The 27,901-nt window shown below is 51.9% G+C and overlaps 1 protein-coding gene across 1 annotated transcript in view; it reads right to left on the reverse strand.

Annotated features, from left to right (window-relative positions):
* KLHDC4 (kelch domain containing 4) overlaps nucleotides 1-19,907 on the reverse strand; it is a 50,068-nt gene extending 30,161 nt beyond the window's left edge. The window contains exons 1-4 of the mRNA XM_006941796.4: nucleotides 19,737-19,907; nucleotides 15,496-15,587; nucleotides 11,716-11,794; nucleotides 10,881-10,979 (exon numbers count right to left, since the gene is read on the reverse strand). Of these exons, the coding sequence (XP_006941858.1) occupies nucleotides 10,881-10,979; nucleotides 11,716-11,794; nucleotides 15,496-15,587; nucleotides 19,737-19,835 (369 nt within the window). The 5' untranslated portion in view covers nucleotides 19,836-19,907. The remainder of the gene's footprint in view (nucleotides 1-10,880; nucleotides 10,980-11,715; nucleotides 11,795-15,495; nucleotides 15,588-19,736) is intronic.
* Nucleotides 19,908-27,901: the final 7,994 nt, after the last annotated feature.

A 27,901-nucleotide genomic window follows, 5' to 3' on the forward strand; every position in this document is an offset into this window, starting at 1 on the left:
ACTAACACACATGTGGTATGTAACGTTTACACACTCATCTTTAAAAGACTTTAAAAGACTTTAAAAGCACAGGGGCGCCTGGGTGGCTCAGTCGGTTAAGTGTCCGACTTCGGCTCAGGTCACGATCTTGTGGTTCACGAGTTCGAGTTCCGCGTCAGGCTCTGTGCTGACAGCTTGGAGCCTGGAGCCTGCTTCCGATTCTGTGTCTCCCTCTCTCTCTGACCCTCCCCCCATTCATGCTCTCTCTCGGTCTCAAAAATAAACGTTAAAAAAAAAACTTTTTTTAAAAAGTGTTAAAAATAAAAGACGTAAGCACAATAGTAACGGCAAGCAAAAGCAGAGAAGTGCCCTTGGGCCACACGCCCAGGAGCCCTGGCAAGCTCACGCCAGTGGGCGCAGGAAAGGAGGGAGTGTGCCGACCAGGCACCTCGCAACGCGAAGCTTCTCAGGCCGACGTGAGCACACTTCGGAGTATCGCGGGGCCTAGCAGGGTATCCGAGCTCTCAGAACAACAGTCCATGGGGACATCTCGTGAACCAACGGGCCCACGTGAGGGGGAGGCAAGTGAGGACGGGAGCTCCGGGGCTCACATCACTACCCAAGGTTACTCGCTCACTGAATGAAAATGAAGCAAGAGGGGCGCCTGGGGGGCTCAGTCGGTTAAGTGTCCGACTCTTGGTTTCGGCTCAGGTCACGATCTCAACGGTTCACGGGTTCGAGCCCCACGTCGTGAGATCTGCCAGCGCAGAGCCCACGTGGGATTCTTTGTCTCTCCCTCTCTCTGTCCCTTCCCATTCGTGCCGTCTCTCTTTCAAGATAAATAAACTTAAAAAAAAGAAAAAAGAAAAAGAAAATGAAGAATAGCCAGCACCCCAGAAACACAAGCATGAAAACACACGACTTTTCCAAGCCGTCCTGGGGCTCCTAAAGCGAGCACGTGGTAGAATTCCCCGTCACCACTGAGACGGATCTCCAGGGGGTGAGGACAACGCTCTGGACGCCAGACCGGGGATCGCCGTGCTAGACCCCCCACCAGAGGGGAAAAAGCAAGTCAAAGCACGTGATTAAAAAGGCCTTTCCCGAAAAGGCAAAGTACCGTGTAAGGAAACAGATTTCAGAAAGCCAAAACAGGAGAGAATGCTACTCCACATAAAAAGACCTTTACAGATGCAAATACAAGAAACATGGATTTGGCGAATTCTAAAGGCAACTTCTACACTATCTAGTCCAGGGCTCTGGAGCTTCGGGCTGGATATTTTGGGGAAGCAGAAGAACTCTTCTCCAAACAGGAGCATCAGTGCGGACTGAAGGGCGACACAAATCAAAGCGGAACCACCGCCCAGAACTCCAGAGCCCGCCCACCTCGTCACCCTGAGGACATGCAGGCTCTGCGCCTGGACCCCATTGCAGAATGCCGGGCCCGGAATCTGGCTGAAGACCCAGGGCTCAGAGGACACACGGGAACCGCCTGTGTGGTTCACGATCGCCTGAACCCACCCCCACCACAGCCACACACCTCACAGGCCACCCGGTGGCTGCAAGTCCGCCTCCCGTGACATCCCGCTCCTTGACACACACCCCCCGGCCGACGGCACCGTTTCGTGGACAGTCGCCATCTGGCCGGTGCTACGGCAACCCATAAACCGCGTGTCTGAGGGGACAGACCCCACAGCGAAAACCTCTGCAAGCATCCCGCAAACCCGGGCTGCGGCGCTCACTCGGGCAACAGCCGGCACAGACCAGATGCCGCGCTGGCCCACCCTGGGATCACCAGCCACGGGTGCCAGGCAACGAAGCAGACAACACAGGCGTGTCCTTCACACCAGGGGGCGGGAGATGGGAACACGACAGGGGTCCTCTGGCCAGAGAGCTCAGAAGCGGTCACCACAACGGCAGGAGGTGGGTGGGGTGGGGGCACCCGGGCAGGCGCTTCCGGCCCTCACAAACCTCCATGAAAGAGTGCACGCTGGGTGGGTCGCACAGTTCTCAGGAAGCACTGTCCTCTGAGCACCCCAGGGCTTCCGCTGCAGTGCGGGCTCTCGGCCCTGCCCGGCACTTAGGACACGGCAGGACGTGGCTCCGTCACCGATGCCACTCCTGCCTAGACTAGCTGGAGGGTCCCGGTGGCATATTAGGGCGGCACGGCCCTCTCCACCCCCATTAGTAACCAGTTTTGAATGCACTGTCTCTGCACAGATCCTCCCCTCTCGGGACAGGTCAGTTTCCCGTCACTCTAAAGCACCAGTCCGTCTACGGGAAACAAAGTGATCATTTCACGGCACGAAAGCAGATGTGATGATTTTTGGAGTTTAGTGAGGTCAGGTGGTTCAGTCAAGCTACGCAATACAATGGGGTCCTGAGACATCACGTTACAGAAAGCCATCGTACACACGCACGCGCGCACACGTGCACTCGCACGGATTTGTGTACATTCCAGCTAATAAGAAATACCAACGTACAAGAAGAAGAAGGACGTGTTTAGAGATACAAATATATGAAACGGTTCTGGAAGAATGGACAATGGACTTACTTCCCTTTTTAATTCTTGTCATTTTTTTGACAATGAATACTTACCATTTACGTAATCAGTTTTGGGAAGCTTTCTTTAAAAACAAAGTCACGAGGCGCCTGGGTGGCTCAGTCCATTGAGCGTCCGACTTCAGCTCAGGTCATGATCTCACAGTCTGAGTTCGAGCTCCATGTCGGGCAATGTGCTGACGGCTCAGAGCCTGGAGCCCACTCCAGATTCTGTGTCTCCCCCTCTCAATGCCCCTCCCCTGCTCATGCTCTCTCTGTCTCAAAAATAAAATAAAATTAAAAACATTAAAAGAATTTTAAAAAAATAAAAAATATAAATAAAAAAATAAAAACGAAGTCACTCAGGAGCCTGGGTGGCTCCGACTTCAGAGTGTCCGACTTCGGCTCAGGTCATGATCTCGCAGTTTGTGAATTTGAGCCCCGCGTCGGGCTCTGTGCTGACAGCTCTGAGCTTGGAGCTGCTTCAGACTCTGTGTCTCCCCCTCTCTCTGCCCCTCCCCTGCTCGTGCATAAAAAAATTTTTTTAAAAGTCACTCTAGGGGCGCCTGGGTGGCGCAGTCAGTTAAGCGTCCGACTTCAGCCAGGTCACGATCTCGCGGTCCGTGAGTTCGAGCCCCGCGTCAGGCTCTGGGCTGATGGCTCAGAGCCTGGAGCCTGTTTCCGATTCTGTGTCTCCCTCTCTCTCTGCCCCTCCCCCGTTCAGGCTCTGTCTCTCTCTGTCCCAAGAATAAATAAACGTTGAAAAAAAAAAAATTAAAAAAAAAAAAAGTCACTCCCCAGGAAGGAGACAACGACTGAGGAGGAGCTCACCATCCACACCCCACCCCCAACTCCACTGCAGCAGCAGGCCTGGCCCAGGGAGAACCCTGCGATGGTAGGAAGGTGGGTCCACGGTCAGCGACCTTGAGCTTCATCTGACCTACTCCCCAGCGACCATGAACGCCTAGAGAAAAGTTAACATACTAGTCAAGAGAAGGCTAACCCTAAGGAGACAGGCATAAAACCCGCACCTGTGAGCAGGAGGGAACCCCTGCCGCACTCTAGTCCTCCCTCTGCCAACACGGACAAAACCGGACAGGATCCGTGAAGCAACTACCATCGGACAACAGGAGGAGCACGGGTGGGGTGGGCCCTTCAATGCTGGAGGCGGTTCCTGCACCTGATGCAGAGAAAGGAGCCCAACGGAGCAGGTGGCCTTACCGAGCTGAGGAGACAGAGGTCAGAGTTCAGGGACGCTGGCTGAGGACTGCTAGAATTTGCCAGGGCAGGATATGGAGAGTGCGCACCCTGGACGTCCATCCACACAGGAGTCAGGAGTCCTGCCGGAGCCTTTCAGCACTCTGCTGCACAGGGGGCAGGGCCAGACCACGGGGGCGGGGTCAGCACCCACCAGGGCCAGGTTGCGCTGGTGCAGAGACCAGCAAGTTCCAACTAGATCGAGTGGAAGGTGTCACTGAACACCCAGGGCATTCAGTGGAGACCCCAGAAAGACCACACCCTAGAGCTAAGCCATCCCAAGGGAAAGCCTCAAAAGGATCCCAATGATCTGTAAGTGACTGAACCACCCGCAAGGACAAAACTCATCATTCACTGAGAGAAGAGAACAAAATCCAACAGGCAGCATTCACAAATGTAGCCAGGTGCTGCTGACGGCCAGGAGCACCACCCGACCGGCACCTAACCGTACGTTGCTAGGGGGAAGATGTGCCCCATCAGAAGAAAGGTCGGCAGAAAGAGACCCAGAACTGAGATGAGAGAGCTAGCACATGAGGACTGGAGAAGAGTTATAAATACGCCCGAAGATTTAAAGGAAAATATGAATGTGATAACTAGACGGGAGAACAGCAATCAGACCTGAACAACTCAGTGTGTCAGAAACAGCACTGGTAAAACAAGAAGTAAACAGGTACACAGCACATCTACCGTAACGGGCAACAGAAACTTCCGAAATGAAGCCAAACACAGAAAAGACTGGAAGGAGGAGGAGGAGGAGGAGGAGAAAGAAGTAAAGACTCCTTGCCTGCTGGACGATATGAAACAGTCTAACATACACGTAACTGGATTCCCGAAAAATGAGCAGGTGCCTCAAAATCAAACTGCTAAAACGCCAAAGGTAAACAAAATCATTTAAGCAGCCTGACAGGGGAAAACAGACCCGTCACACATAGCAGAACAAAGATGAAAACGACCACTAACCTCTCGTTAGAGCAATGTAAGCCAGAAAACGGAACAGCTTTGAAGCGCTGTCAGTCTAGAACTGTGTATCTAGCAAAAATATCCTGTAAAATGAATGTAAAATGAAGACATTTTCACTTAGGAAAAAAGATGGAGAAAAGCTGACGCCAGCCGACCTGCACTTCAAGAAACAGGAAACCAAGTTTTAGGCTGAAGGAGAGCATTAGCGAGTGAAAACACGGAGGAACGAAGTGTCCCAGCAACAGTCAATTCGTACATCAACAGGAGATATTCTTCTCTCTCCTTTTAAGACTTCTTTACGTAAGAGCTGCTTAAAGCAAAACCAATCACGTTCTATCGTGGGGACAACAGCACAAAGGACAGAAGGAGAAAATGCGGATGTTCTCCTGTACGGTTCTGACAGTTTATGAGGAGGGGCACAAGGTCGCTGGAAGGGAGACGATGTAAGTGCAACCCTAGAGCAACCACGGAAACAAGGCAGAAAGAAAGAGCGACAAATAAGCCAACAGAGAAGATAAAAAAGGCATCTTAAAATACAATCAACCCAAGAGCAGCAGGAAAGAGAGAAAAAGGAATACAGAACAGATGGGACAAGTAGAAAACAGCACCATCAAAGCCGTCATTGACTGCCACGTCGATAACCACATGAGATGTAACGGACAAATACGCCAATTAGAAAGTAACAACCGCCTGGGCGCCTAACTCAGTCGGCTGAGCATCAGACTCCCGACCTCGACTCAGGTCATGATCTTACAGTTCATGGGAAGGAGCCCTGCATAGGGCTCTGTGCTGACAGCACAGAACCTGCTTGGGATGCTCTTTCTCCCTCTCTCTCTGCCCTTTCCCCAGCTCATGCTCTCTCTTCTCTCTCACGAAATAAACATTTTAAAAAAGGAAAAAAAATGTACATTCAGACAATGTATAAATTGAGAAAAAAAGAAAATCAATGAACCCAACGTCAAGAAAACAGGAAAGACGATACAGATCTACTTGAACTAAACACAACTCCTGTATGGGATCTCGTGTTGAGATTTCTGAGTCACCAAGAACTTTTTCTACCTTCTTTTAAGAAAAGGGGCGCCTGGGTGGCTCAGTTGAGCATCTGACTTTGGCTCAGGTCACGATCTCAAAGTTCATGGAATCGTGCCCCGTGTCGGGCTCTCTGCTGTCAGAGCAGAGCCTGCTTCGGATCCTCTGCGCCCCTCCTCCGCTTGTGCACACGAGCTCCTTCTTTTCTCTCTCTCTCAAAAAAAAATAAACAAATACAAGAATGATTTCAAAACTGCTAAATGAGAAGCACTAGGCAAATTACTTTCCTACCAACTTCAAACCAGGGCCATCTTTTAAAGATCGGAAGGCACTTTAACCACCAAACACAAGCCCAGTCATCCAATAAAATTAGGAAATTCAAGTCAAAGAAATCAAGCAAAGGGCAAGTCACAAGTGCACTGCTCACGGCAATGTCAGATACCACCCGGGGCTCTGTACCCAGGGCTCAGCACCTCGGATCCACAGCAACACAAACCAGTATCCTGGAGAGAAGCCTTTAAAATCTATCAGTTAAAGATAAATTATGATAAATCACATCTGCACTTCCTACTAAACTGCTTTTTTTAGGTTCTTAAGAAAATACAGAATTAAAAAAATCTCCCTTGACTTGCCACCCCTGAAGATGAAGAAAATGGAATTTAGGGTAAAATAAATCATCTTTTCCCCTTCTGCAAAAGCAGCACATGGACTGCACATCCGGAGGCGCTGTTGCGCAGCATTACTGATGGTGCGTAAAGGAAAGCCTCTTCCCAGTCGTGTCTGTGGAAGCTAGTTTGCAGGCATGTGTCAAAACGCACAGCAAGGAAGTCACACGCCACTATAAAAACACACCTTCGATAAGGTAGGTTTTAAAAGTCTAGTTGCAAAAAAAAAAAAAAAAAATAAGTCTAGTTGCTTCGGGTCCCCTGGATGGCTTAGTCGGTTAGGCAACCGACTTTGGCTTGGGTCGTGATCTCGCGGTTGGTGGGTTCGAGCCCCGCGTCGGGCTCTGTGCTGACAGCTCAGAGCCTGAAGCCTGCTTTGGATTCTATTTTGTAGCTGTTAAGCGAACGGAAGGGAACACAGTAAGGAAGGGATCTAGGCCAGGTTACTGACCCATACTAAATTTCCTCCAAAAATGTATTTTTATCAAGGTCACTGATCTCAGAATAAACACACAGTAGCTCTAAGATGTCCTGCGGCGTAAGGAAAAAGAGAAGTATTTTCTAAAAGATACCTGCAAAATGCACACTCCCCTGAAAACATTACACAAAAATAATAGGTTCAGGCCCAAAAAAGAGGTCTCAGAGAGTTTACCTTCTTTTTTTTTTTTAATCCAAATGTTAATTTTTGAGAGAGTGAGCACGCATAAGCAGGGGAGAGGCAGAGAGAGGGGGACAGAGGATCCAAAGTAGGCTGTGCTTTGACAGCAGTGAACCCGATGTAGGGCTGGGACTCACGAACCATTGAGATCATGACCTGAGCCAAAGTCGGACGCTCAACCGACTGAACCCTCCAGGTGCCCCCAAAATTTACTTTTTTAAAAGCCTAAGCACGAATGAAATTACTTCCTATGATAGGTATCTTAAGGTAAGGACTCTTCCTGGAGAAGACATCAAGGCAGGAGCTCGACTACCCGACAGCTCACAGGAGAGGCCTGGCTGGACGGGACAGGGGAGCGAGGTCACCAGGGTGGAGGCCGGAAGCAGGCTCTAGGCTCCGAGCTGTCAGCACAGAGCCCGATGCAGGGCTCGAACCCACCAACTGTGAGATCACAACCTGAGCCGAAGTCAGATACTTAACCGACTGAGCCACCCAGGCGCCCCCCCAAAATTTTTTTGTTTTTTAATGTTTACTTATTTTTGAGAAAGAGACAGAGCATGAGTGGGGGGGAGGGCAGAGAGAGAGGGAGACACAGATTCCGAAGCAGGCTCTAGGCTCTGAGCTGTCAGCACAGAGCCCAACACGGGGCTCGAACTCATGAACCGTGAGATCAGGACCCGGGCCTAAGTCGGCCACTTAACCAGCAGAGCCACACAGGCACCCCCCTGAGTGATTATTTTTATATCTGGGATATAGAGCAATAAAGTTCAAACTGTTAGGGAAAAATCTGTTATATGATGGCCAGCAGGACTGATAAGGGAATTTCAGTCCCTGCCTGAAGACTGCCCTTCCAGATTCTTGTTCCCACCCTGCTTGCCTCAGGCGCCAAAATACTACTGCTGGGAAAATAAGTAAAGTTCTGCACCATAAGATGGCCGATGGGACTAAAGCTCTAATTCCCAGCTTAGAGAGACTCCTCTTCTGGGTTCTTCCTGCCCTGTTTGCCGCACGCATGCAAAAGCCGTCACAAATGCGGAAGAGGACACTATAAATTACCCTTCCCGCCTGCATTCAGTGCTCAGATCTCTGGAGAATGATCTCTTCTCTGAGCCCACCAGTGTAAAATAAACCTCCATCCTTCCAAGATCTCCGAGTGCCACTTGGTTCTTCTGCCGGGTGATCCAGACCAGTTTCCATAATAAAACAACTTTAAGCGTATGTATATTCACACACACGTACACACAGTGGCTTTGAATAACTGTTGAAATGGACAACCGCACCTCACGAAGACAAAGCCCCGCCTGGTGACCGCGCGGACGAGGCAGGACAGCACCACTTTCTGACCTGTCCCACAAGTCCGTGTGCCTCCCAGGCACTTGGGTCTATTTGTTGTTGCATTAACTGGAAGAAAGTCATGTTTCCCCAGTCTCCCTCCAAATGCCAAAAAAAAAAAAACAAAACCCATCGGAATCCAAACTAACAGACTCGAAATGGACCGGACACCAGCATCATGCTTCAGCTTCGTGAAAACTGAGTCCTAGAAGCGCATGATGCCATCAGGACCAGAGAAGACACAAACCACGGGACGTCTTCGGGAAAAGCAAATTTGTCTCTTTGGTCGCCATATCCTAGCCCCAGAGGGTGCCTGGAGCGTAAAAGATGCCTCATATTTCCTGGGGGAGCAGTCCAGGACCCCTGAACACCTGCTCAGACGGGCCGGAGTGCAGCCATTATTTAGATGGAGGCTAACACTTTCTGCAGCTCACAGGGACCATCGCGGATATTGCAGGGGCATTTTCTACAGACCAACCCTTCTCTGTAGCCCACTCCTGCTCGTTAACGCACCAGGCCAGTGAGAACACGGGTGACGTTTATCCAACCACAAGCCATTCTCTGTTTTAGGAGAGAATGCCTTTGGTCTCACATGCATTTGACTTAGTTACTACTTTGGGAGAAACCATCAAGGAGACATGATGTCACGACTGCCGCATCCTCGTCACCCTCCCCTACTTCTCCACGGCGCACTCCCGCGGGTGGCGGCGTCCTTAAGGGTCCAGGCGGAGGGGTGTGGACACTCCCTTCTCTCTCCGGGGAAACGGAGCAGCTGAAGCCCGCACACAACCAGCCACACGTTCAGCAGGCGCTACAGCCCTTCCCTCTCCCTCACTCGGCTGCATTCTCTTAGAAAAGCCATTTAAACTCTCCAATTACACACTAAAATAAACCTCACCCCCCAAAACTCCAGAATCTAGAAGAAAAGAAAGAATGGTGTACGTATAAGCTTCCGTTTCTACTCTCTTAGTCCCAGTTAAAGAGAAGATAAAAAAATATGACTTCCAACATGTTAAATTAGTCTGTAAAGAGTTTTGGTTTGTTGTTGTTGTTTTTTTAATTTGAGAAAGACAGACAGCATGAGCACGGGAAAGAGGGAGAGAGAGGGTGGGAGAAGGGGAGAGGGGAGGCAAGGGTGGGAAAGAGGGGGAGAGGGGGAGGGTGGCAGAGAGGGGGAGAGGGAGGGAGAAAGGGTGAGAGAGAAGGGGAGAGGGGGAGGCGAGGGTGGGAAAGAGGGGGAGAGAGGGAGGGTGGCAGAGAGGGAGGGTAGGAGAGAGAGGAGAGGGGAGGGTGTCAGAGAGGGGGAGAGGGGAAGAGGAGGAGACAGGGAGGGAGACCCTGGGTCCCACGACCCTGGGAGCATGACCTGAGCCGAAATCAAGGGTCAGATGCTCAACCAACTAAGCCACCCAGGTGCTCCAGAAGGAAAGTTCTATGTCTCAGAATTCAATGTAGTAGAATTTGGACTATAAGGAACTTTAGGCAAAAGACCTTACAACCAATTTTCTGTTTCCCGTTGCTGATTCATTGTGAAATTCAGAGAAAACAGCAAACTAACCTTAACCACGAGGATATTATTAATCCCTCCTAAGGAAGGCATACGAATCACAACCTGCTGAGCACCCTGGCAAAATAACTGAATTTAAACGTCTCAAAGACTTTCGCGACCCTAATTCTTCCAGGACATAGTTAGTAACTGTGAGTAAAATGGATAAGAAAATAAACTCCCTAGGGGCACCTGGGTGGCTCAGTTCAGAGCCTGGAGCCTGTTTCAGATTCTGTGTCTCCCTCTCCCTCTGCCCCTCTCCCGTTCATGCTCTGTCTCTCTCTGTCCCAAAAATAAATAAACGTTAAAAAAAATTTTTTTTTAAATAAATAAAAAATAAACAAAAATTAAAAAATAAAAATAAAATAAAATAATTAAAAAAAAAAAGACACTCCAAAGAAGCCCGAGCCCGCATCACATGACATGGCATGCATGGGACCGCTCCATCAGAACGTGAGTGCTCCTGGGGTGCAGGAATCCGATGAGCCAGCAGGAATCCGCTGACTTCATTAGCCTTAGCTGCCTCTGGCTACGACCCATCTGGTCCCCCAAAAACCACCTGAACATTCCTCTTCTCCTGAGGAATCCCTCTCTCTCGCCCCCAGGACTTGGGCCCACGGGAGCCTCTTGCTCGAACGGAGGACGTTTCGCCAAGTGGCCGCTACACGCCAAGCACGGCACTAGGCACCTTTGCCTGGATTTCTTCACACGACTTTCAGGCCGCCTGCAGAAGGCGTCCAGCCCCGTATCGTGAGGGAAGCAGCTCAGGCACGAGTCCAAGTTAGGAACGGCCAGCGAGGACCCTGTGCAGGTCCCGGCCTCTCCGTGCCGGGCGGCCTGTCACTTACAAACTCTCCAAGCACATAAGAGGGCCCTCCCCGGGAAGGAGGGAGGGCTGACGTGGATGCCGACATACCTGGTGAGCACAGCGCCTCGGGGGCGGATTGGGGATCTCCACTTTGGTCCAGGCGTCCTTCCTGATATTGTAGGTGTAGAGTTCATTATACACAGATGTCTGCGAAAAAGAAGAGGGATTTAGTGTCACGAAGGATGCTCGACACAAGCGACGGTAGGTGGAACATGAGATCTCGATCACTAGCTGTCCCCGGGAAACGGGTTTCGTAAAGCCCTGCAAATCACACCGCTGCAGGAGGCCTGGGGCTGGTCCCCTGGGAGCCTTCGGGATAATGACAAAGAAAAAGACTTCCCACCACCCCTACTAGGGCCTAAGATACCAAGATCCCTTGCTGCTCCCAAGTTGTCTTTCTCTTCAAGTCAAGCCTGGTTTTTAAAATGCGTGAAAATTCAGAGTGGAAGATGAACAGGTTAAGCCAGACGCACAGGGGTCCTCAGCACGGAGGGAAGGGGAACTCGTGCTTTTCTAACTGTTTATACTCAACTCTGAAATACAGGTCTTTTTGGCCCGCTCAGAAATGAAAATTAGCTCTACAATTTACGAGCACTTTCCTACCCCACTGGTAGGGGTAGGAAACAACCCTGGAAACGCCTCACGGGCACGAACGTCAGCCCGAGTGAGCAGGGTGCCTGTCTAGCTCAAGCAGGCAATACGAGGAGTGACCCTAGAGGTCACTAGAGGGTCCCGGTGGCTGGTCCAGGACAAGGTCACGTGCCAGCCCTGTAAGCTCATGAGGCGGGACCGGTGCGTGTTTGATATCGCTGCTTTAAATTAATTTTGCTCAAAATGAGACCCATGGAAATTTGAGGGGAAAAGAAAAAAATATATACTTTACTTTTTGGCCATTGAAATATTCACCTCCGAAAAGGATTAATTCATCTTTGTCAGGATGCGCAGACAAGGAGGCGTGCAACCTACACGAGAAAGAAGCAGGGGCCGGTCAGTGCACAATCCGGCCACGCAGAGCCCCGCTGAGAGCCCGCCTCCCTTCCCACCAGAGGCCTTTATCGCCTCCCCGAAATCCCGCGGAAGAGAAGCCCGGCACTCTGAATGGAAGCTAAGGCCCCAGCCCTTAAATGCCACCTCACGGCCACGACGCCAGTCTCCCAGGACAGCCCTGGACCTGTGTGACTCACGTAGCACTTGGCTAAAGACCATCAGGCAGTGAGAAGTCTAGGAGCTCCCGCCTCAGTGCCCAAATTTCCAGAGCAGACCTACACTTTAAGGGTCTATGCCCTTGAAAACAATCAAAACCGTCCTAAAAAGTCCAGTATTTGAGCATTTCAATACAGTATCTCCTTCCACCTAAAAAAATACAAATAAGGGGCTCCTGGATGGCTCAGTCCATTAGACGTCCAACTCTTGATTTCGGCTCAGCTCATGATCTCACAGCTTTTCAGTTTGAGACTCACAATGGGCTCCGTGCTGACAGTGTGGAGCCTGCTTGGGATTCTCTCTCACCCTCTCTCTCTCTGCCCCTGCCCTGTTAGCTCTGTCTCTGTCTCTCTCTCAAAAACAAATTAAAACATTAAAAAAATTTAAAATGTCAGTAACTTTGTGCTTATATTACACCTGAAAACAAAGGAGCAGCGGTAAGGAATCTGTAAACACCCCAGACCATCTCGGTAGGAAGTACTGAAGGACAGTGATGGGGGTGAGAGGACAGGGCGAACCATCAGCAGAAAATACTTCTCTCAAAATCCCCACGAGCGGGGTCCCCGGGGCACGTACTGCAACCTAATTCCGAAGGAGTTCGTCAAGGAAAACAAAGGTTTCAAGGTCAAATAAGTTGGAGAAATGAGGCAACTCTATCTTCCCTTGGGGATTTACTGTCCACAAAACATTTTAGACGCTGAGAAAGTTTGCAGGAAAGAAACCAGTGTTAAAATAGTGCTACTGCTGTGGCAAACGGCCTCACAATTAACACGAAATCACCGCAGGACCCAGCAACTCCGCCCCTTGGTATGTGCCCAAGAAGACCGAGAACAGGCTCACCCAGACCCCTGTATGGCGACGTTCATACAGGATCACTCACGACAGCCAAGAGGCGCGAACAATGGCAGAGTCTGTCACAAGCTGACCGGACACACACAATGCTGTGCCTCCATGTAATCGAACGCTACTGCTCTCCGAAAGGAAAGCAGCTCAGATTCCTACAGCGTGGGTGGGCCTCGAGGACGTCGTGCTAAGTGAGCGAGAGAAGCCAGACACACAGGGACAGACTGATTGCACTTGTATGAAACATCCAGAACAGGCAAACCAAAAAACCAGAAAGTGGAGGCCACCATGGGCAGAGAGGAGGGGGACGGGAGTGACTGCTAACAGGTCCAGTGCTCCCATAGGGGGTGATGGAAATTTCCGGAAATGGATTATTGCACAGCACCGTGAACGGAAGTCACCCCAGTGAGCTGTAGAGCTAAAAATGGTGGAAATGGAAACTTTTACATTAGATATCTTTCACTACGATTTTTTTTTAATCTCAAAAGGAAACCAGTTGTTCCCAAAGCTCTTTAACGCAGAATCTTTTCTTCACTTAACCTACTACGCTTTTCTGTGGTGGGGGCGCCCGGGGGGCTCAGTGGCTGAGCGTCCAATTCTTGAGCTTGGCCCAGGTCGTGATCTCACGCTTTGTGCGACCGAGGCCCAAGTCAGGCTCTGCGCCGACAGCACGGAGCCTGCTTGAGATTCTAGCTCTCACACCCTCTCTCTCAAACTTAAAAAAAAAAAAAATTTTTCCCTGTGGAAAAGTAACAAGCACCCCCAGGAAAGAGCACCCAGGGCAGGCCCGGAGTGTCACAGGGTCGCTGGCGCACGCCCCGGGCCGCGTCCGCCTCCTGGGGCCTGCGTCCGGAGCCCCATGGCTCTGAGGGAAAGGAATGTATGGCCCTTCCTTCCCCCTCAAACTACAGCACAGCCAACCCCTGCGGGTACACGCGCTCACGAAACTCCGTAGTTTGCACGGTGTTTCCCAGAACACGATGGAGAAGGAGGAGGTGACAAGCCGCTAGGGTTACCGACCGGAAGACCTCCCATCTCAGCTCCAAGCACCACTCCCTTCTGGCAGAAAGTGTTCCCAGCGGACCAGGGAAGCACTAACATTCCAAATTATATCCTAACATTAAGCCTGGCTCTTGGGACGACATCACTTGAGGAAAAGTTTGAAAGTGTCAGCAAAAGGGGGACGAAAAATCCATCCACGTTCAAAGTGGCTTCCCCCTGGGTGCTGTGCACACGAAGCCTTGGACTCCCAGGACTCCTCTGCTTTAACGATTCAAAGGAAAACGCACGTCTACCACACGTGGAACGTGCCAGTACGCGGGAAAGCAAGCCGGACTCCTAACGTCGTTTCTCACGCGAAGACAGGAACAACCCGCAACCCTGGGGGCTGCTGGGTAGCCGTCTGCGTCACGCCGTTCTGCTCGGGGCCAGGCGCGCCGTCCCCCCACCTTGGAGGAGCCGAGGACTAAACCCCGTGTCCCAGGCAGGTGGGATCTGAGCGTCAGAGCCGTCACCTGCGCCTCCCTTCCGGAAGAGCTGGCCCCCAGGCCTCCACTCTCAGGCCGACGACAGCCCTGGTAAAACTCATCTCAATTGCAACCATGGCGCGAGGAAGGGTAGTTTTGATCCTGACAGAAAGCAAACAAATCATTTCTCAACCAGTCTCAGGTGCTTGTGACGTTAACGCACCTCTCCCCTTCTCTGAAGAAGGCGGGACCTTTTCTAGGGTCACCTGGCCTTTCCCGGTTCCCAGCTCCACGCAGGCAATGTTTTCCCCCTACTCTGTCGGCAGCGAGCGGAACCCTAAATCAAATCATAACACAACCCGAATTCGGACGCGAGGGGACAGGGATTGGCACAGAAGAGGAAGAAGTCAGAGGAAAACCAAAGCCTGCTCATCCCGGCTCATCCGAGAGGTACCTGAAACCCTACGAGACCGGAGTCCCTCACGTAATTCACAAATTCTTTCAAACTGGCGTACACACATTGACGTCCGAAAGTCCCACCTGCCGTCAGGAACAAACAGCAACAGAAGATGGATGTGGAGGTCTGTGCCTGTGACACACAGCTTTGAAACGTTTTAAGAACCGGAGAGCTCACTGGGGTGACACTCTAGTCCACGAGCCGCGACCAGCTGGAGAGCTCTCAAACGGCACGGTCCCACCGAGCAGCTGAGCTGGGGGACCCAGCTTCATGTTGCTTGTGACAACCGGGCAGAAGAGCCTCAGTCCCGTTCTTCAGAAGAAAAGTCAAAAACCGTCGTGTGGGAGCTTATCCGGAACGGGAATGGGTTTTCATGATGAAAACATCCCACGTGCCTGGTTATTCATGACAACACGGTGCCACTTTACTTATTTTCTTAAACGTTTATTTTTGAGAGGGCGCAAGCGGGGGAGGGGCAGAGAGGGAGACAGAGGATCCTGGGTGGACTCCACGAGGACAGCACAGAGCCCGACGCGGGGCTCGAACCCACAAACCGTGAGATCACGACCTGAGCCGAAGCCAGACACTTAGCAGACGGAGCCACCCTGGCACCCCAACATGGCGCCAACTTGAAGTGCTTGTCCAATGTACGCAAACCGTCAGAAGCCAGAACCAAGAGCCCTGGCTCACTTACCTTGGAGAAGGCGGGGGGCACGGTGTCTCCACGACCTGAGTCTTGGTGGCATCCAGTGCCTGGAAGTGGGCGAGGAGAGCTTCCAGGTCTTCCTAAAGGCAGATAAGCAGTCACACCTGAGACATGCTCTTAAACTCCTCTTAATGCTTATTTATTTTGAGAGAGAGAGAGAGAGAGAGAGACAGGGAGAGAGAGGAGGGGGGAGGGAGAGAGAGGAGGGGGGAGGGAGAGAGAGGAGGGGGGAGGGAGAGAGAGGAGGGGGGAGGGAGAGAGAGGAGGGGGGAGGGAGAGAGAGGAGGGGGGAGGGAGAGGGAGAGAGGGGGGAGGGAGAGGGAGAGAGGGGGGAGGGAGAGGGAGAGAGGGGGGAGGGAGAGGGAGAGAGGGGGGAGGGAGAGAGAGGAGGGGGGAGGGAGAGAGAGGAGGGGGGAGGGAGAGAGAGGAAGGGGGAGGGAGAGAGAGGAGGGGGGAGGGAGAGAGAGGAGGGGGGAGGGAGAGAGGGAGGGGGGAGGGAGAGGGAGAGAGGGAGGGGGGAGGGGGAGGGAGAGAGGGAGAGGGGGAGAGGGGGAGAGGGGGAGGGGGAGGGGGAGGGGGAGAGGGGGAGAGAGGGAGAGAGGGAGAGGGGGAGAGGGACAGGGAGAGGGAGAGAGGGAGAGGGAGGGGGGGAGGGGCAGAGAGGGAGACACACGGGGCTCGATCTCACAACTGTGAGATCATGACCTGAGCCTAAATCAAGAGTCGGATGCTCAACCGACTGAGCCCCCCACGCGCCCGTCGGGCCTGGGTCACCTTTGCCACTGTCTGACCTGACCGGGGGCCAGTCACATCTGAGAATATGAATGTGTTCCTCCCATTTTAAAGACACAGAATCTGGGGTGCCTGGGTGGCTCAGTCGGTTAAGCATCCGACTTCAGCTCAGGTCACGATCTCGCAGTCCATGAGTTCGAGCCCCGCGTCAGGCTCTGGGCTGATGGCTCAGAGCCTGGAGCCTGCTTCCGATTCTGTGTCTCCCTCTCTCTCTGCCCCTCCCCCATTCATGCTCTGTCTCTCTCTGTGCCCAAAATAAATAAACATTAAAAAAAAAAAATTTAAAGACACAGAATCTGACATTTGCAAAAGTACTCAGAGCTCGACCTTAGAGGCAGTTTTCTCGCAAGTATACTTAGATGCACGCACGCTGCACACGGCACCCCACCTCACACCCTCACACCCCGCACACAGGGCCCCCCCTCCATTCAGACCAGCCGGCCCTGACTTCCTGCCAGCACTTTCCACCGCTTCTCAGAAAGCCAGGCCGGGGCCGCCCGCCAGCACGCTCCGCTGTCTGCACAGCAGGCTCTGAGACTTCCCTCGCTCATTTATTTGTTTCCTCCTCCTTTCCACCAACATAATAAAGATAAGCTCCAAGTAAGACCAGTCAGTCTGTTCAGAACGGCGCCTGCACGCAGGGGTTCCCCACCTGCAGCCAATCTGGGTTTATTTTCACAACTGCAGAAGCAGACTTAGAAGTCAAGGTGCCAACTGACCTGCACAGCCGGGCGGCCCTGGGACCTGGTCTTCCTCCTCCCAGTCCAGAGTCTGCATCCCTGCATTCACTAGTGATTGCACACCCCCAGTGTGTCAGGGGAAAGTTACCTTCTGTCCTTGTCTCTTCTTGAAAGCTCACTGTCCTCACCTTGCTTGTGCTGGGATCTGAGATGTGTCCCCGCCTCCTTTCATGCTTCCCTCCCTCCCCATCCCACAGCCCTCATCCCGCAATGTAGGCAGATATCCTTCCTGCACTTAAACACACTTCCAGGGGCGTGTGGGTGACTCAGTCGGTTAAGCGTCCGACTTCAGCTCAAGTCATGATCTCACGGTTCGTGGGTTCGAATCCCACGTCAGGCTCTGTGCTCACAGCTCAGAGCCTGGAGCCTGCTTCCGATTCTGTGTCTCCCTCTCTCTCTGCCCCCTGCCCTGCTCACACTGTCTCTGTCTCTCAAAAAGTGAATAAGCGTTAACGAAAAAGAAAAATTAAAAAAAAAACAAAAAAACACACTTCCAGACCATTCTGCCCATTTCCCACCCCACCTGCTCCCTCTAAGCTCCAAGGGCTTTCTCTCAGCTCCTTTCGTCAGAACGCCATAGTCCTTGGCCTGAACAGCCACCCGCAGCCCTCCGCCTCCCCACCGTGCACCCCTGGGCCCCCAGGAAGCGGCCACTACCTGGAACAGAGGGCGCCTTACTATCGAGGCCTTCTTTATACTTTCACCACACAAACATCTCCCTAAGTGACCCACGTTATTCCTCCACGCCACTGACGTCGTACTGCGTATTCTCTTGCAACCTGCCGTTCGGCTCAACACCGCCACAGCCTGATAGGCTCCCTTCACTTCCGCCGTGGCAGAGCTCCGACTCCGTCCGGCGTCTCTACCCACCGTGCTGCTCAACGCCTGGGCCAATCCCAACGTTCTGTCTTCACAAACAATACCCCTGGCGCCACGTTTGTGCCCGTCTTCGTGCAGCTGGGGAGTTTTTCCACGGCAAGCCTGCCGGTGTGTAACTGCACGTGGCACCTTCCAATTTTCTCCGCGGGGACAAATTAGGATTCAGAGGGGTTCTACCAATTCTCACCCTCACGCGGCCCACGAAAACACCCATTATCCTGCCACTTTATGTGAGCAGTGGCCTAAAGGCTACAACCCTAACGCAAAACCGCTGTGTTAGCTACGCAAGACAACTGACCCGCTGGAACTTTACAGAGACCTGGGTGGAGGAGGGAGTGTTGGGCGTCACAATCACTTCAGGGCTCCTGGTCCAATGTCATTCACCTGAGAAATTATCTTCCTGGAGGCGGAAGGGCTTCAATACCGACAGCGTGGAAGGGGGAGGAATCTGCGTGACACCCAAGTGGAGTGGTCCACCGGGTATGTGAGACACGAGTTCTGTGGCAGGCAGAATTCCAAGCTGTCCCCAAGATCCCCCCTGAATCCCCCGCCAGGAAAGGACGGGACGCACTCTCATGAGGTTACGTTATATGACACAGCTGGCTTTAAGAAAGGGAGGTTATCCTCTGTGGGCCTGACCTAATCAGATGACCAGCGATCCTGAAGGTCTGTTGTGAGGATGAGTGGAGGCAACATGCAGAGTCCCAGGCCCGACAGGTTCTCTGCACGGGGGAGCCGCTGCTACCGCCATCTAAGTACTGGGCGCTGCAGAGAGGTGTGACGATGAGTGAACACCTGTTAACAGTTACCGAGTGCCCACTACGTGCCAAGCACCGGTCTAAAGATTCCCCCAAAACTAACCGTCTTTCTGTGCACAACCCTACCCAGGCACACGCGGCCACTAGCCCTACTTCACGCGCGAGAAACTGAGGCACAGACACCAAGCAGGCAGGCCATGCTCCTCTGAGGTCTTCCGGCTCGTTGTGGCAGAGATGAGATTCAGACCCGGACCTGTGGATGCAGGGCCCAAGGACTTAACCGGTGAAGAGCCTGAGAGCATCAAAGCCCAATCCCACTGTCTGACAGAGGAGAGAGCAGAGACGTGAATGGCTCGGGAAGAAAAAGGGCCACGTGGTTAAGAGCTCTGGAATGGGAACATCTGGTCAGATTACAGCCCCGTGCTGCTTCCCAGCTCTGTAACTTGTTCGCTGCTGATTTCCTGTCAGGTGGGCATGCCAAAGCTGCCTGCCTCACTCGGTGGGGAGGACCGGAGCCCAGGCAGCAGAGCACCTGGCACACGGCAAACTGTCACTAACCACCGTAGATCACCCAGGTCGGGAAGTCCATGTGCAACCGCCGACGGAAAGCAGAATACTCAGAATACTCAAGGCTAAGTTCAGTACTGATCCATTCGCAGACCCGGCGGCGCGGAGACAGAGGGAGATACGGCGAGAGGCCAGAGGGAGAGAGAAAGAAAGGAGAGAGCTTGAGAGAGAGAGAGAGAGAGACAGAGACAGAGAGAGAGAAGTAGAGAGCGGGAGAGAAAAGGCAGCACTGTTGCCAACAACCGTTCTGGAATCCCCACAGTTGCACTTGCTCCCACTGACGCTCACGGCTCCGGGCGGCTGTGAGGGGCATGCACCCTACTTTTAAGGAAGAAGGGCAAGGCTCAGAAGCGGAGGCCCTCGCCCGGCCCTCTCGTCTCCCGGCCGAGGGAAGCCCGACGGGACCCGGGACCCGGGACCCCAGCAGCGCGCACGGAGGGGGCGGGTGGCTCGCGTGGAGAAGGCGCCGGGCCTGGCCGCCGGCCCCGCTCACCTCCTCCTTCCGCGAGCGCTTGGACACCTTCTTCTCCATCTTGGCGGCCGTCTTCTCCGCCCCGCGGCCCTTCTTCTCCTTCTTGCCCTTCTTGCCCATCGCGCCGGTCCGAGGTGGAACCAGGACTCCCAGAGGGGCGGGCAGCGAAGCAGAGCGCGGCGCGGCGCACCGGAAATACGCGCTCGCGGGGGCGGGCGCGGGGAAGCGTCACTTCCGGCGCGCTACGCGCGTGCTTCCGGCCGGCGGCCGAAACTCCCGGAGCCCGGGCGCTGGGGCTCTGGGGACAGGCTGGGCGCCCTCGGGCTGGGGGGGCGCGTGGGTGGAAAGCTGCCGGCCCGGCCGTGGGAGGCCCCGCCTGCCCTCCCCCTGGGGCCCCGCCGAGCGAGCTGGCCTGGGCTGCGAGTGTTTACTGGATGCGGCCAAATTACTTAGCCTCGCAGAGTGACCCGGTTGGGTGACTCGGGACGGGAGCCACATTTTGCTCCTAACCTCGGACGGACCCTTTTGCGGGTTTAATTATTGCTTCGACTTCCCTCCCCAGGCAAATGTTCATACATTTGCAAGGATTTCCAGGGAAGACAGTCCCTCCTCCCGCACGGGGTTAGGTGCTGAGGATCTCGTGCTGAACGAGGAAACGCGTCCTGCCATCCGCCGTCCACCGAGTTTCCTCAGATGTCCCGCGATAGAGGACTTGCTGCTTCAGCCGTAGGGGAGGGCTGATGATCCCCCTCCAAGAGCAGTCAGCTCAGCAAGCCTGAGAAACTGAAACTGCCTGCTAGGAAATTGTGCTCTAGGATTGGACTGAAATACCCGTATAAATGGGAAATTTATTTGTAGGGCATGGGATACTATGGCTTGGACAGGGTTCAATGAAAATTCTTACCATTACTTAGAAAATTCCATCTTTGGGGCTCCTACGTGGCTCAGTCCATTAAGCATCTGACTCTTGATTTCTGCTCAGGTCATGCTCTCAGGGTTCATGAGTTCCAGCCCCATGTCTGGCTCTGTGCTGACAGCTCAGAGCCTGCATGGGATATTCTCTCTCTCTCTCTCTCTCTCTCTCTCTCTCTCTCTCTCTCTCTTCCCCTCCCCACCTCAAAATAAATAAATTTAGAGAAAAGGAAATGTCGTCTTTTGGGCTCGTGATCAAGGAAATAGAGCAAGTTAATGACAAAAGCAAGCAAGTATTTGGCAAAAAGAAAGCATAAGTCAAGAAATGATCTCGTTGCTTATTGTGCAAGTGAACTGCCACAGGGATCAGCCTCAAAGAAATTAGCTTGGATCTGTGAAAATTAATAAAAGGAAACCTCACTAAAATGGAGTGGGGAGGCTAGACGGGGGAGCCACACCACTCAAGGTCAGTTACAGGAAGACTTCTCAATTACAGACCCCGATAGAAGAATCATCAAGAGGAAAGGATCATCAGTTACAGGCCCCATAGGGAAAGATGTACACTTCCATTTTCTGCGAGAAATAGACCACCCCGGCAACTCAGCCAGTGAGAAGTCATCATCACCCTGGATTCCTGGTTTTCTTCTATGGACTTTTGTTCAAAACAACCCCTCCCAGCTTCCTCCGCCATAAAATATGGTTTTGCCATAGCTTGTGTGTCCTGAATTGCAATTCCTCTGCCATTGCTGAATAAACCCCTTTTTGCTAGTAAAACAACGGGTTTATTATTTTTTTTTTATGTTTATTTTTGAGAGAGAGACCATGAGCCGGGGAGGGGCAGAGAGAGAGGGGGGCAGAGGACCCAAAGCAGGCCCTGTGCTGACGGTAGCAAGCTCAGTGTGGGGCTTGGAATCGTGAACCGTGAGACCATGACCTGAGCCAAAGTTGGATGCTCAACCGACTAAGCCACCCAGGTAGATTAACAGATCCAATCAATTACTCATCACCAAAAAAGCAGGGATAAATGCTTTTCCAACCAACCCCAACCCTTGTCCATAAACCTACTTATTTAAAAAGAAAAATGAAGTATGGGGAAACTATGGGAAGAAGAGGTCGAGAAGGATTCCGGCTGGAACTGTGTCCCGCGCTGCCTGTAGGTGATTAGGAGACCATGTGTGATAAAAGGGGGAAAAAACAGAAGTATATCCGAAAAGAGCTACAGCATCTCACAGTGAGCTGGCTCCTGAGCCTCCAGACATAATCACCTCCAACAATGAGCTACAAAGGGCCAAGTCCTTACGATTCCCCCACTTTCCTTCTAGTGCAATATGACTTTAAGAACATACCTAATCCTTTTGTACTTTTCTAAGAATATCGGGTGACCTCGAGGCAATGCACTTGAAGCCAAATGACCCTTGAGTCCCAGCGCATCTGTAGGAAATTCATTACAGTGTTCCCCTCTTGAAGGCTGAGAAAGGGAGAGCATATTCCCTTTTAAGATTTCGAAGGGTCTGGTCGATGTAGGGCTTAATGCTTTTATTATCCGAAAGAATCTTGAAGCCAAGTTGGAAGGTGCTTGGACGATATTTGTCATGGTGATTTACGTGAGGTTGAAATTCTCATTACCCAGACACAGAGAGGCTAGAACATTTAAAATGAGATCAGAATCCTAAAATGGTGACAAGATTAACTACATAGTCCTATTTTAGTGAAATCATACTTTTGAAACTTTAATGGGTTATCTTACATCTAATATAACGTTAATGGCTAGAGTGTATCTTTTGTGTGGACAGGCGCCCTCTGCTGTCTTCAAGTTGAAACCCAGAAGAGAAAACTGATTAACAATGGCTCGACCTCATTACCCTCGTGGCAAATAATCAGTGTAGTTGGAAAGCTCTCCCAAGTGCGGTATGGATGTTGTGGTTCTTTGCATGTTTCCCATCTGGAAAAAATGAGAATATTAAACTAGCCCACTTACTACACAAAAGTCTTGGGAGAATCAAGCGAAGTAACAAAAAAACTTAGAAAATTTCACAAAATGCAAACTTAAGAGATTCTGTGTGCTGTGAAATGACGGCATGCAATAGAGCTGGCTGACAATCATTTCATGTAACAACATTAACTGGACTGCAGCGCGTGAACATTGTACCAGAATAGGAGATACAAAACAGAAGTCACGCCCACCAGCTTCCAGGAAGTTTGGTTCTAACAAGACAGAGAAACATAGATGTTCCTCAAATGCTTTGTGAAGTGAAGCAAGGAATAAGGAGGGATGGAGGAAGGGAGGAAGGGGTTAGGAGAGAAAGGGGGGAGAGTGAAATCAACCTGTTGCTTTGTACATTTGTCCGGTTTTCTAGAAGCCTGAAGGGAAGGGGTAGACCCAGTCTCCTTGCTCCATCGAGGCTGACAGCAAAATTCTCTCCTCTCTGGGGTTAAAAGGTGCTGCTTAATTTCCAAGTATTTGGGGACCTTTTCTCCTTTTTTTCTAATTTAATCCATTTATTTGAAATCTTTAAGAGTTCTCGGTCTCCTTTTGATGACGGTTCAGGTGCATCTTACAAATTGTAATGCGTTATGGTTTGACTTCCATTCAGTTCAAGATACTGCCTAATTTCTCTTTTGATCTCTTCGTAGACCCTGGGTTACTTAGAAGTGTGCTATTTAGTTTCTAAAGACTTTGAGATTTTCCAAAGATCTTTCTGGAAAGTTTTTTCCCCCTCTACCTGCTTTTATGATCTTATCTTCATCCTTATTATCCTGCAGTTTCGCTAAGATATATTTAGATATTAATTCTTTATTTCTCTTGCCTGGGGTTCGGTAGTCTCCCTGAAGCTGGGGACGGAGGCTTTATTGTGTCCAGGAACTTCTCTCTCATTTTCTCTTCAGAGGATGCTGTCTGTTCTCCTCCTCTTGTACTGGAGCTCCAGTTAAACACACGCCACCGCTTTCCCAGTCCTTGTTTCAGGTCTCTTAACTCCTGTGCACATTTTCCATTTCTGTGTCTCTTTGTACCACATTCTGGATCGTTCTTTCTGGTTTATCTACTAGTTCATGGGTTCTTTGCTCGGCTCCATCAAATCCATCTGACCTGTCCGTAGAATTTTTAATTATGATTAGTGTATTCTCAAAAGTTCTATTTCTTTCCTCAAAGCTGCTAGGTCACGTGTAGAGCTTTCTGTTCCCTGCAGGGATTTTAAAGCTCGTCTTCTACTTCCTTAAAGTACGTATATTAATCAGTTTATGCTGCAGTAATGCTTCTCATTTTCTTCAGAGCACGGCTTGTGTGCATCCTTTGAAAGATTGCAGCGGAAGCGTCTTTCTCCAGAGGGGAATTGCCTTGGCTTCTGCCAAAGTATTGGGGGGGGGGGGGCAGGGTTGCTCACTCTGAGGAAACTCAGCTTACTCTGAGATCCTCTAACTTCTTTTAGATCCCACCTGGGTCAGCCTTGGGCTTGATGAATTTTTGCCCCTGCCCTTTGAGGCTGGCAAAACTGAAGCCGAACATGGCAACGCTTGCTCGTGCCTGGAATCAAAAGCCATTTGCAGAATCTAGTCTCTACCCGACGTCTTTGCTTCTAGTTTCGGTTAGATGCCGATCTGGTAACACTTTGCCCCTTGTTCGTTTTGCAGTGTCTTTAAGAAGACTCGTTTCGACGTTTGCCCAGCATTCTCAGTTGCTTGGGACGGACAACTGGTCCGTTAACACAATCCACCATGCTGCAGCCCGGCTTCCTGTTTTAAATCGTAGTTTTCAGGATGTAATCTGGAAAATACAGACAAGGCTAAGAAGGAAACTTCAAGGCCGCCCACAGGCTTCCCTCCCAGGTGCAGCCACTCTGAGCATGTGTGGGACTCTCCTGCCGGCTGATGATGAACAAAAATCGGTGTCGCCATTTCCCTCATCTGCTCGGCTCCTTGTATAGGACCCCCCTTGCCCTGTCCCTCTTTATCACTGGATCTCAGAGGCATCACATGAAGACCAAGGACAGTTCGGACGGAGGTGGTCAGATACAAAAAGTGGGGAGAAGGCAACACCAAAACCCGGAAAATAATGCCGAAAATGGAACGGAAGCTGGGAGCCATGCTGGATACGGTCGCTGCAAGCGCGGAAGCAACCTTGAACGTCGCACGGATGGCAATGAGTCCGCGAGCAGGTTGCAGTAAAGCCACGGGCCGTGCATGCTCTTACACTGAAGGTTACCGGTGGCAGCCCCTTAAGTCCCAGATGCCCGGCCATGAAGTCAGATCACGCTGCTAAAAATGCCTGCTTCTCCAGAAGGGCATTCCCGCCACTGTGCAACCACGTGGCTCTTACCTTCTGAAGCTGCCGACCCTTTGCAGAAGCCGTAGTGAAACCGCATTGTGGGTACAGAACTCACTCATATTCTCCTCTTGAACATGCTTGTGAATGATGCAATTTATAGAAAGCGTGTGCGAGAAAGACTACCGCATCAGACCCCGAGGGCTGGATCGTTCTCAGACAATCCGAGACTGGTGAGTTGGCTAAGTGTTGCCCAGGTTTTCAATGACACGCCAGGAATAACGTTCATAGCATCTGATTTCCAGGTAGATCAAGATTTTCCCGCTAATGGTCCTGAGAATACACTGGAAACGCATTGTGTTGGAATTACACGTGTGCCGTTGCTCTCTTCCCCTGGATTTTAATCTCCCCTCCACCATGTCTGGTTCACTTTTGGACCCCCAGAGAGGTCACACTATTCGTTACATGCTAACAAATAATGCGTAAACAATGAATGAATGAAGTCCCCCGAGGGGCTGACAAGGGACGCGGAGAGCGCTATCTAGCACAGACAAGGGGAGTGTCTCCGTGCGCAAGCGTTTTAGGACAGCACGCGACGCTACACACGGATCATCCGTTTCCAAAGAGTAAGAACCACACACATTTGAAAACCCCGCCGAGATGAGAGTGAAGATTTAGAAAGGTCCGGCAGAGGAACACAGGACCGATGGATAAATGTACAGTTTCTGGGATGAGAGACAAGCCATTCTGGTGAATTTTGAGAAAGACGCAAATCCTGTCTTCCTTATGGCTGGACTCTGACCGCATGAGGCTTGATGGTCTCATTGCAAACCCTTAATTCTGATCCTCTACGGCCCCTTACCCCCCTTACCGGATCTGCGGTCAGCTCCCCGGGGAGGAAGCCCTCTCTTGGGCAGAGGGGGGCAGGAACAGGAGTCAGTTAACACTGAAGACAAAACCACAAAGTAGGTTCTTCCGGGAAATGGGTGAAGCTGCTCCAGGGCAAAACCCCGTCGCCAGTGACGCTGCCGTGAAGTTGCGTGAGATCATGACCCGAGCCAAAATCAAGAGTCAGACGCCTAACCGACTGAGCCACCCAGGTGCCCCAGTCCCGCTTGCCTCCACTCCCCCCGGGCCCCTCACTTGCCCTCAAAACGTGCCCGATGTCCTAGTCTCTCAAATATCCCCTCTCTACGAAGAGGCAGTTAGCTAATGGGTTTATAATTAAGGTAGATTGCTCCCGGCCAGATGTCACCCTGGAAATGCAAAGGAAAACAAAAAGACACCCTCTCACCCCTACGACAACGGCCAAAATCCAGAACACCGACAATCACCAAATACTGGCGGGGTGTGTTTATTTAATACCTTCAAAAAAAAAAAAAAAGTAGCAAAAGCCTTTAAGACCAGTGCTGGGAGTCAGATTGCAGCGGGTGGGGTCTCTGCAGCCGGTGCCCACCTCCCGGAAAGCAGGGTGAGGGGACACACACCACAGGCTCTCACGGGAGCAGGCGAGGTGCCCTTACAAGCTGCTCACCGGCCCATTGTCGTCCTCGAGTCTTAAAGGTCGCTTCCTGGCTGTCAAGGCCAGTCTCCAGGATGCCCCCGAGTCCCCGCCGGATGAGGAAATTCCCGCTGCCGGGCTTCGGGGCCAGCAGGGGGCGCTGATGACCCCTCTCAGGGAAAAGCGGCTCTGCCCACGGGCACACATGCAGTGTTCACATTGATTTATATGAATAAGCATAATAACAAAAAATAAAGAAACCAACAAAAAAGAGAAAAGCGTTACCACACTTTAAAAAGCCAGGGACTGGGGCACGTGGGTGCCTCCGTCAGCTAAGCGTCTGACTCTTGATTTTAGCTCAGGTCACGATCTCCTGGTTGGTACGTCTGAGTCCCACGTCAGGCTCTGGACCGGCAGTGTAGAGCCTACTTCGGATCCTGTCTCTCTCTCCCTCTTTCTCTGTCCCTCTCCTGCTCACATGCCCCCCCTTCTCAAAATAAATAATCTTTAAAATAAAATAAAATAAAATAAAATAAAATAAAATAAAATAAAATAAAATAAAATAAAATAAAATAAAATTACCAGGGACTCTGAACTGGGCATCCCTCCCCAATTCTGGCCCTTGACCCCACCTGGCCCCTCCCATCCCCACGGGGAAATCACAGGGGTCCGAGATTCTTGTGCCAGCGTTCTTGAAAGTAGAAGGCGGTGTCTCACTTTCTCTCCGGCATCAGACCACTCTGGTCTGCGGCCCGGGTGCCATAGCACAGACACACCCTGACTCTGTTCTGGGCCAAGGACATGGGCAAAAAGGGCCGAGTGACGGAAGGTCAGCTTAGATACAGCAGCCACGGCAGATAGAGCTTCCTTGGAGGTGACGAGCAGGCCGTGGTCCTAGTGGGCCACCAGCTCCCGTGGTCCTCGGCCAGGCCCAGGGTTATGGGACTGTGGACACAGTGCCCACAACAATGACAAAGGAGCCTGGGAGGGGAGCGTCACCCCATCACCCACACCTCACAACCCAGCAGCCTTTAAACGCACTTGCGGGGTGGCGGTGGCCTGGGTCGCACGCGACTGGAGCCGGCCTGGCCTCAGTTTCCCCAGGCTCCCGGGGGCTGATAGGACAGGGCTTCAGAGTTGGTCACGAGTCCCGAGCTGGCAAAGTCACAGCCACTAGAGGGCAGTGCTGCTACGTGGACGGCCACGTGCGGGGAAAATTGCATCATCCCCTCGTGCGTGCCGGCATTGCACGCAGAGTCAGGTGTCCTGCAGCCTTCCTGGGCACAGACACGGCCTGCCGTGGTGCTCATGCCAGAGGGCCTTGGTGTGGACGGGGACCGCACCTGCAGGCTGGCGGTGAGGGGAGGGGGGGGGGGGGAGGGAGCCGGCGGGGCAGAGTGGCTTTTCTGAATTCACTCTGTCCTCCCAGATGAATAATGTGTTAGACGCTGCATTTTTGTTTCCCTTTGTGTTTTAAGAGGGGCTTCGGTGCAGGCTTAGCAATAGTTTCAC

This window comes from Felis catus, chromosome E2, assembly GCF_018350175.1.
Source record: "Felis catus isolate Fca126 chromosome E2, F.catus_Fca126_mat1.0, whole genome shotgun sequence".
Classification (NCBI taxonomy): Eukaryota; Metazoa; Chordata; class Mammalia; order Carnivora; family Felidae; genus Felis; species Felis catus.